The following is a 10,240-nucleotide window of genomic DNA, read 5'->3' on the forward strand; positions in this document are numbered from 1 at the left end:
AATTATACTAAATAAATATGTACATACTCTACTAAATTAAAATATATTAAAAAGTTGCCACGTGATTTTCATGTCACAACTTATGATTTGCCACGTGATTTTCACGTGGCAATTTATCAATTGCCACATAAAATTCACGCCACAATTTATAGGTTGCCACGTGAAAATAACGTCACAAATTTTTTATTAAATTAAAAAAAAAACAACATAAATTTCATTACTTACAAGATACAATCTCGTGCGCTCGTCGACAAAACCTCCCGATCTCCTTGTCCGGGTCCTCGAAAGCAACTCAGGCATTAATGGTTTTCTCCCCAACTCCTTAGCCTAAATAATAAAATTAAAAATAATTAGTAAAATATATTATGAATAAAGATGTAATGTAACTTAAAATTTTTACCAATCGTCGGGCATGCTCCGTGGTACTAATACTTCCAACTGTATTGACACAACCCCCCATTTTCAGATGCCCTCATCTTCTTAAAAGTTTATGATTTAGCCAGGAATTCTGGAGTCCTCCAATATGTAACAAGCTCCTGAAAAACCTCCTCGCCTATCCAGCTAGGACGGATGTCGTGACGCTCATATTTCTCCCTTACTCGCCGCAGCATATCAGACATTCTTTTAGAGCATCTGGTATTGAAAACTTTCTGAACCATTTTTTCATTCAACGGATCCCACACACATTTCACCTGCAATGTTGTATGACATTAAAATAAAATGTTAAGTAATATTAATGAGAATTTCATTTAAATAACAATAACTAAAAAAATAAATTAAATGCACAACTTAAATAAATAACAATAAATAACAATACCTTAAACATTTTAAATCATTCATCTTTATTTTTGACATCGCCATAGCTCTTAAAAGATGATTTATGCATCTGCTGAATTATATAATTAACAATCCTAGCAGCAGTCCGACTCGGCGCAAAACTAAAACAAAAAAGGAAAATGTTAAATATAAATTTATACAAAAAATGAAAATGTATACATACTATAAAAGTTTTTAAATAGGAAACTTACTTGCTTCCTTTGGGCCAAATCCAAAATCTACCGTCAACGACATGAATCTCATCGGGATCATCCCTCCCACGAAGATCGGCTCCATCTATCTCATCAACATATATAATATATATTCTACTTTTAATATATATTTTAATTTTTAGAAAAATGTATTTTTAATATAATAAAAATAACATAACATATATTCTTTTTCTATTTAATATATACTGCACATAAAAAAGTTTATTTTCAATTTAATATTTTCTGTTTTTAAGAACAATTACATAAATTATGTTTTTTTTATTAATATTTTCTGTTTTTAAGAATAGTATCATAAAATACATACATTTTATTTAGAAAATAAAAAACAGATTTTAAAAATAAATCTAAACATTTTTAACATTCTAAACTCCCCAACTCCTAAACTCAAAATTAACATTTACATCATATACAATTTTATCATTCTAACAATTTAATCTACTAAATATGAAAGAATAAAAAAAAGCAATATAAAACATATATTATTTTTAATAATATATCCTATTAATTTTTAAAAACAATATATAATAGTTTTTCTATTAATTTTTAAAAACAACAACATAAAATATATTCTGTAAATTAATATATAACAGTTTTAATAATATTAATATATAATAATTTTAATAATAGTTTTAATATATCAGTTTTTTTCTAATAGTTTTAAAAATATTAATAAAAAATATATATAATTTTCGTTTTTATTTTATTTACTATATTCTGTTTTATTTTTTAATTTTTTATAAAATAAATATTTAATATTTAATTTATAATTTATAATTTTGTTTTATAATAATTAATTTTAAAAATAACCTAATTAAAAAAATAACCTAATAAATCTATTAAAAATATATCACATTATAAATAAATATTTAAAAAAAATCTGAAAAAAATAAAAAAAACTTACCTCTCCTTCACCTTCTTCTCCTCCTTCACCTTTTTTTTTCTTCAAAATGAAAACAAAAAAAATTTAAACCATTAACAACATAATATAGTATGAATATAAAACAAAATTATAAAAAATACTGATGTAATTTACCTTTAATACAACAATATGTGAAATTTGTGAAAAATATTTGGGATTGAAAGGTATGAAAAATTGAATTGGGATTGAAAATGTGGGGATTTGGGGAGAGGAGGGACGTTTCTGGTTTTGTGTTGGGATAGCAGAGAAGAAATTGAAATTGTAAAGGAGGAATAGAAGTGGAAGAAGCAAAACGCGTGAATAAATAAACTAATCAGCGACGTGAGAACCACGTCACAACCTTGCCACGTGAGACTCACGTCGCAACATGACAACGGTAACATTAATTAATGTTTCTGCCTGCAATGCTGCCACCATGTCACTTCAATGGAACGTTGAATTTTCCCTCTAAAAGTTGCGACGTGTTTGTAACGTCACAACTAAATTTTTTAAAATTTGAATCTTCCCCCCTACGTGAATGTTATAACTTTTTGTATTTTAATTTATAAACTTAATATAGTGACGTGTATCCCACGTCGCAACATTTTTTACACACTCCAATGTCTGACTCCTCATTACTTTATGTTTATAAAGTTAGTTAAAATTTAAAAACATGTTGCGATGTGTTTATCACGTCGCAAATGGCAATAATTACCCACGTGACTTCCACGTCGCTACTTTATATCGCTGGAGAGAGTATATCTTGTAGTGTATATCTGTATAATAAAATCTACCATTGGATTGAAATCTATTATTATTATATAGATATGTCTATAAAATTTCACTTCAATCAAAAATCATTTGATATGTTAAAGAAAATGATCAAAATTAACGGTTTTTATGAAGTTTTGTAAGACGTTAGTTTTTATGCATCTCGTTGACATGTCAGATGATTTTCGATTGATGTCAAATTTTATAAACATGATCTATATGATAATAATTTTCAATCCAACAGTGGGTTTTATCATACAGACATAAGATGAAAAGTTATCGGATGTGTCAGGTTATTAAATTTGACACATTACCGTCATTTGATTATGTTCAAATGATGGTAATGTGTATTTTTGTTGTAATATTTGTGTAAAAAAAAATTACAATATAGTGAAAAAAACCATTGTATCAATAAAAATGATGAGATAAATATAATGAGTATGATATTAAGTAGAAAAAGTGTTTGGTTTTAAAGTAGTTTTTGTTTAAAAGTATAAAATATCAAAAGTAAAATAATAGAATATTAGTGATAGAGTGTTGTTGGGGTTAGAGTGTAATTATAATATAATTATATGTATGTCAATTATATTTATCGCCTATTTCGCAACATTATTCATGTAAGAAATAATATTGTGATATCAATTCTATTACGTATTTGTGGATCAAGTTTAATACTCAAAAGTCTTTCTTTTTAAGTTAAGTTGTAGAAATTTCTTGCTTATGTACTTGAGCATTTGAAGTCTCTTGTTTGTGTGTTTGAGTATTTTAATTCTCTTGCTTGTGTGCTTGAACATTGAAAGTCTCTTACTTGTGTGTTTGATTAAAGGAAGTCTCTTGCTTGTGTGTTTGAGCAAAGTGTAATCAGTTGTGATTATAGTGAAAATCTCTTGTAGTACAGGGGGACTGGACTACTCTTGATTTATGGGAAGAATCAAGATAATTTTTTGTGTATATCTTTCTTTTCTCTTTAACCCCTGAACTATTTTATCTGCTACAAAACATTGACTCTAAATTAGGATCTTAACCTAATGTTCAGAATCTAATAAAATGTTTCAGAAGAGAAAGAAAAAGAGTGAAAAAGTTAACATAATTCAACCCCCATCTTGTGTTTTTCTCACCTTTAAAGAATGCTCTCTTTTTGAAGCAAGCCCTAAAAGCTTGGATTAAGAGGGTTGATATCTTTCTGATCCATTCAAATATCACAAAGTGCGTCTCTGAACATGGAGTGTATGTCAACGATAAAGACAGAGTCAGTCGAATAATTTTATTCATGTATATTGATGATTTATTGATTATAAATGTAAATGAAGCAGAGATATGAAGAGTCAAGTCAAAGCTGATGTAGGAGTTTGAAATGTCTGACTAGGGAACTTGACATATTTCTTAGGGGTGGAATTCAAATACACAAGTGAAAAAGTGTTCTTGCACCAAAAGAAGTATGCTTAAGATTTCTTGAATAGGTTAAGATGAGAAAATGTAATGCAGTTGCCACACCATTAGAAATTGGAGCAAAGTTGAAGAAGGAGAAAGATGATGAGTTTGTAAGTGCAACATTGTACAAACAAATCATTGAATCCTTGAGGTATCTTTGAAGCACAAGGTCAAACATGTTGTCCAAGTTTCATATTGTTAAGAAAATTCATGGAGAAACCCCAAGAATATCATCTCACTTTAGTTAAGAGGGTGTTGAGATACTTAAAGGATACGATTGACAATGGTGTGTTGATGTCAAGACAAAATATGACCAACATATGCATAGGAATATGGCTACACTGATTCACATTTCATTGGAGATTGAAATGAGAAGAAGAGTATTGCAGGCTACATATTCATGATAAAAGGCGCTTAAATATCTTGAAGCTTAGGAAACAGAGCATTGCAGTTTTGTCATCATGTGAAGCTGAGTATGTGGTTGCATCGTGTGTAGCATGTTAAGCATGATGGATAGAGATGATGCTATAAGAGCTCAAGATTATACAGCCAAAGAAAATGAAGCTATTTGTAGATAACAAGTAAGCTATCAACCTAACCAACACTACGCCAAAATTAAGCTGTAGCAGCGCAGCTACTAAAGCGCTTTTATCAAAAAGCGCTCTCGTAGGGTTCGCTAAAAACAAAATTAATAAACAAAGGGAAAATGATGAAAAAAAGCGCTCTGGTAGGGGGGGTTATGAGAGCGCTTTTAAAAAGCGCTCTGGTAGGGGGGGTGTATGAGAGCGCTTTTAAAAAGCGCTTTGGTAAGGGGGGGGGGGGGGTATGAGAGCGCTTTTGAAAAGTGCTTTGGTAAGGGGGGGTATGAGAGCGCTTTTCAAAGCGCTGCTATAGGGGGGTTTAATGAGAGCGCTTTTTGCTAAAAAGCGCTGGTATAGACCAGGCTATGAGAGCGCTTTTTCAGAAGCGCTTTAGTAGCCTTTATTACTAAAAATTAAAAACAAAAACACGTTTCTCACTAATTACTGTTTCTCACTTTCTCTCTTTCGTTTTCTGTTCTGCAACCGAAAAACCCTCCGTATCATCCTCCATCGCCCTTCCGTCCACAACCATCTTCTTCTCTCCCTCTCGCCAAAAACGCCGTTCACCATTGAAACCATCTCTAACGAAAATCCCTTCAGCGAATTCGAAAAACCCTAATCTGACCTACAGCTGCGATTTTCTTCTTCTGCAAAACAAAATCTCTTTCATCTGGGTATTAGAGGTATGAATTTACTTTGGCACTCTCTCTGCTTATTGTTGTAAGCTTCCACTCTCTCTCTGCTTATTGTTACTCAGATTCAATTTTATTCACTCTGCTATAATTTCAGTTGTATGACATGATTAGAATTTAGAAACTGTTATGAATTGAGTATTAGAATTTCTGTTCTTGGAACTTTGAACCATTATTAGAATTTAGAAACTGTTATGAATTGAGTTTATTTGATAATTTAGAATTTTAGTTATTGGAAGTTAGAACTGTTATGAATTGATGTTGGATTGAAGGCTAGTGTTGTTGGTAGAATTGGGGATGATGTTCTTGTTTTGAAGGTTTTGGGGAGTCGTGAGGAAGTTAAGGTTAGGGTAGAGGATGTTGCTGAATCGGGTTCTTGTATTACATGGGAAACATAAAGGTGCCTTTGGGAGTCATGGTACAATAGTAATACATATATTAATACAGGGCAATAAAAGTTATAGCAATGTAGATACTATACATAATTTAAGCATGTTAATAATTGCCGGTTTGCAATAGTAAGGAGACATGATGAAAAGTATGAAAAGAAACCAAGTATCTATTATGTTTTCTCATGTATCTATTATGTATCTATTATAGTCTTGTATCATATTATGCATTGAAACTTTTTTCATCATGAAACCATGTATCCCTGCAATTGTTAATAAGTCTCAATTGCAAATGTTTTTGAGACATTATACATGAAACTGTTGTGAAATCGTTTGAATGTGTTGTCCATCAGCTACAATTTTGTTGATAACCTGGTTTATTTGAGAATTTGGCATGGATGAAAAAAATGTATAAATAAAAGAGAAATACAAATATTTTTATTATGTATGCATGTATGTTAAGTGGTGGCTGTTATTTTACAAGTATGATGCAACTATTTTGATTAGGAGTTGTTATAGTAGTCTGAATCTTATATAAAAGTATAAGTTTTGAAGTTATTTTACAATTTGCAAAAATTTCAGGGGGCTATAATTATTGGATCTGTTTTTCAAGCTTTTCTCGGATATACTGGACTTATTTCACTCTTAATAAGGTATAATTTTATGATGTTCTATGCTTGTTTGTTTTTCTTACTCGTTTTTATTAGAACATGCTTCAATGCTTCATTGTTTCACCAAACATGATTTACTATCCTGTGGACTTAGGGAATATGCATGTCACTCTTAGTATTGAAATAATTCAATTTTAATACTGGAGCTAACTCGTATTAGCATTGTGATAAGAGAGGACATATCAAATTAAACATTGAGACTATAACTATAGTAAGTTCATGCAAATGTATTTTTAATGGGGTTCCCATGTGATAGGTTTGTAAAAAAATTCCCCTGCTTGCCTCCTCCAGACAGTGTTTGGCAATTTTGCTCTAAATATATTTACATTAGCTGAATAAGAAATGTATTTTGAAGTACTTTATAAATACTTTAGAAGGAAATCCTATATATTATTTGGCTGTTCAATAACTAAGTAGGAATTTGAAGTATCAATTTGAAGATTAAACATTGTAAATAAAAGTAGTATACAAATTGAACAAAGTAGGAGACAGGATTCTGGTAACATAGAACAAGCTGAATCGCCTTTTATAAGATTAGTATTATAAATAAAAGTAGTATACAAATTGTATAGTTGTGATTGCAAGGAGGGTACACTACAAACATAAGAGTAACCACTTGATTTCTAACAAAAACTATAGTCATGTTATCTACTTTCAAAGAAGAAATGAAAGAGGCTCAAGAGCTTTGCTCATTATTCCGACATGTGATATATTCTTGATGTCAATTTCGTTAATCGTTAAGTGATGAACTTACTAACTTTGTGAATTGAATTCGCCGTAGGGGTTACTTGTGAAGAGTGAAAGTTTGACCGATTTTGTTTAGCTTAATTAAGACATGGATAAGACATGGATGAATTCAAACCGATTGTCGAAACAGTACGAGAAAGGGGTATGGGAATTCGTTGAGTTTGCGGTTAAGCACTCCGAAGACCCGCTTCGAATGCCGTGTCCTTGCTTGGGTTGCTGTTATGGGGGTAAGGTTGACGGGGAACAGTTGGGATCCCATTTACTACGGTTTGGAATTGATAGAAGTTATACATGTTGGACAATGCATGGTGAGAAAAGTAACGGGAATGCTGAGTCGAGGTGTAATAGGAAGTATGCTTCAAACGACGATTGCACAGACACATACGATTGCGATCGAGTCGAAGAGATTGCAGAAGCGCTTGAAGAAGATCTTGCGGATTGTCCCAAAATGTTTGAGAGGTTGGTAAGCGATGCAGAGAAACCGTTGTATGATGGTTGTTCAAAATTCACAAGATTGTCTGCGGTGTTAAAGTTGTACAACTTAAAGGCGGACAATGGATGGTCGGATAAAAGTTTCACAGAGTTATTAGCCCTTATGAAAGATATGCTACCAGAGGATAATGTTCTTCCCAATCGAACGTATGAAGCCAAAAAGATGTTGTCCTCTAATGGCATGAGCTATGATAAGATACATGCATGTCCAAACGATTGCGTTTTGTTTCGAAACGAGTATGCAGCGTTGAATGAGTGTCCTAAATGTGGTGCCCCTCGATATAAGAAAAAGTTGTCTCCTGCTAAAGTCTTATGGTATTTTCCTATAATTCCGAGATTTAGACGCATGTATCGTAGTGAGACCGATTCAAGACACTTGACTTGGCATGCAGATGAAAGAATTATTGATGGAAAGTTGCGACATCCGGCAGACTCACCACAATGGATGAAAGTTGATACTGATTATCCTGAATTTGGAAAAGAAGCAAGAAACCTTCGGTTGTCATTGTCTACTGATGGAATGAACCCGCATGGTATTCAAAGTATCTCGCATAGCACATGGCCTGTGATTCTTATGATCTATAACCTACCTCCGTGGCTATGTATGAAGTGTAAGTACATGATGTTATCTATGCTAATTTCTGGGCCTAAACAACCAGGGAATGACATAGACGTATACTTGGCACCGTTAATCGAAGATTTAAAGTTTTTGTGGGACAACGGTGTGGAGGTTTACGATGGGTATAGGAAGGAAAGTTTCAACTTGAGGGCGATGTTGTTTGGAACAATTAATGATTTTCCAGCATACGGAAATCTATCCGGGTACAGCAATAAAGGTCAAAAGGCGTGTCCCGTTTGTGAAGATGAAACCGATACGACACGATTGGAGCTTTGTCAGAAGAATGTCTTTCTCGGCCATCGTAGATTCTTAAATTCTAATCATCACTACCGTGGGTGGAGAAAAGCATTCAACGGAAATTCTAATCCCACACTGGTTGCTGCTTGCTATCAACCCTATAAGGGAAGTCGTGTATTATCTGAATTCGGTAAATGGTGAATGGACCAATTATCCGGCCATGAAGGACATCGTTGATTTGTAAGTGGGATCGTTCTAAATATATATTCGTGTATATTTATATATTTACTTATTTGTGGGATTGATCTAAACATATGCTTTTATATATTTGTTAATTAGATCAATACAAGTGTTCCGAAGTCAACGGGACGCACAGGTATCCCGAACTAAATCTAACAACATTACTTGGATCCAAGTGCAGGTACATTATTTTTCACAATGTTGCTTATAATATATTTATGCTACTTGATAAAACAAGACAACTATAGAATCTTATTAGTTTTTCTATGTAGTGTCCGCAACAGCGAAACAGTTACGATTGCGGATACTTTGTTTTGAGGTATATGAAAGAAATCCTTCAGGCGAATCAATTAGAGATTCCGCTCACGGTATGAATTTATAACTTAAGATAATTTCATATAATTTATTACATTTAACTAAATATATCATTCATATTATGTTTTTGTTTTGTAGTACCTTGACGAATTCCGTGCTGCTGCGTACCCGAAGCTTAAGTTGGAAGAAATCAAAGAAGATTTGTGTCAATTTTATATTAAGCGCTTTTTCATGTAGGATTTGTGTCGATTTGAACTATAATATTATTGATGTTGTAATGATGTATATATATAATTTTGGATATTATAATGGTATTATATTAGTATATATATATTGTCTTACTGATGGCTGAAATAATATCGTCGAAAATAAATTACAGGTCGAAAATATTACAGGTTGAAAACATATTACAGGTCGAAAATATTACAGGTCGACTGGGAGGATTAAATTACAGGCTGCACATTAAAATACCTCATTTAGCAACGAAAGCGCTTTTGAAAAGCGCTCTTAAAGGCCCACCTACTAAAGCGCTTCTTTGTAAAAGCGCTGCCAAAGATTCATAAAAAAGCAAAAAAAAAAAAAAAAAAAAAAGCAACATACTAAAGCGCTTTTGGAAAAGCGCTCTTATAGAGGGGGCTATCAGAGCGCTTTTTCTGGAAAAAGCGCTCTGATAGCCCCCCCTATAAGAGCGCTTTTCCAAAAGCGCTTTAGTATGTTGCGTTTTTTTTTTTTTTTTTACTCTCACAAGGGGGCCTATCACAGCGCTTTTCTGGAAAAAGCGCACTTAAAGGGGGCCTACAAGAGCGCTTTTTCCAGAAAAGCGCTCTTATAGGGGGGCCTACCAGAGCGCTTTCTTAAGCGCTTTTGTTACCTTTGTCAGCGCTGCCTTTCACAGCGCTTTTAAAGCCCAGAAAAAGCGCTTTTAAAGCCCTTCCGTGTTGTAGTGCAATCTTCCTATGTGTCATGATCGAAGAAAACACATAGAGAGAATGTATCATGTTCTCGGGGATCAAGTAAGTTAAGGAAGCTTGAACTTGACCATTGCAAGACAGAATGAAAACTAGCTTATATACTTACCAAACCCTTAAAGAAACTCAAGTTCGATGAT

General features: G+C 32.7%; 1 protein-coding gene across 1 annotated transcript; it reads left to right on the plus strand.

The window, feature by feature from the left end:
• Positions 1-6,411: 6,411 nt before the first annotated feature.
• Positions 6,412-9,501, plus strand: LOC131623428 (uncharacterized). The gene is made up of 3 exons (XM_058894434.1): positions 6,412-8,998; positions 9,090-9,185; positions 9,271-9,501. The coding sequence occupies exon 1, from the start codon at positions 7,318-7,320 to the stop codon at positions 8,776-8,778; it is 1,461 nt and encodes a 486-aa protein (XP_058750417.1). The 5' UTR covers positions 6,412-7,317; the 3' UTR covers positions 8,779-8,998; positions 9,090-9,185; positions 9,271-9,501.
• Positions 9,502-10,240: the final 739 nt, after the last annotated feature.

Source organism: Vicia villosa, unplaced genomic scaffold (genome assembly GCF_029867415.1).
Source record: "Vicia villosa cultivar HV-30 ecotype Madison, WI unplaced genomic scaffold, Vvil1.0 ctg.000063F_1_1_2_unsc, whole genome shotgun sequence".
NCBI classification, from domain to species: domain Eukaryota; kingdom Viridiplantae; phylum Streptophyta; class Magnoliopsida; order Fabales; family Fabaceae; genus Vicia; species Vicia villosa.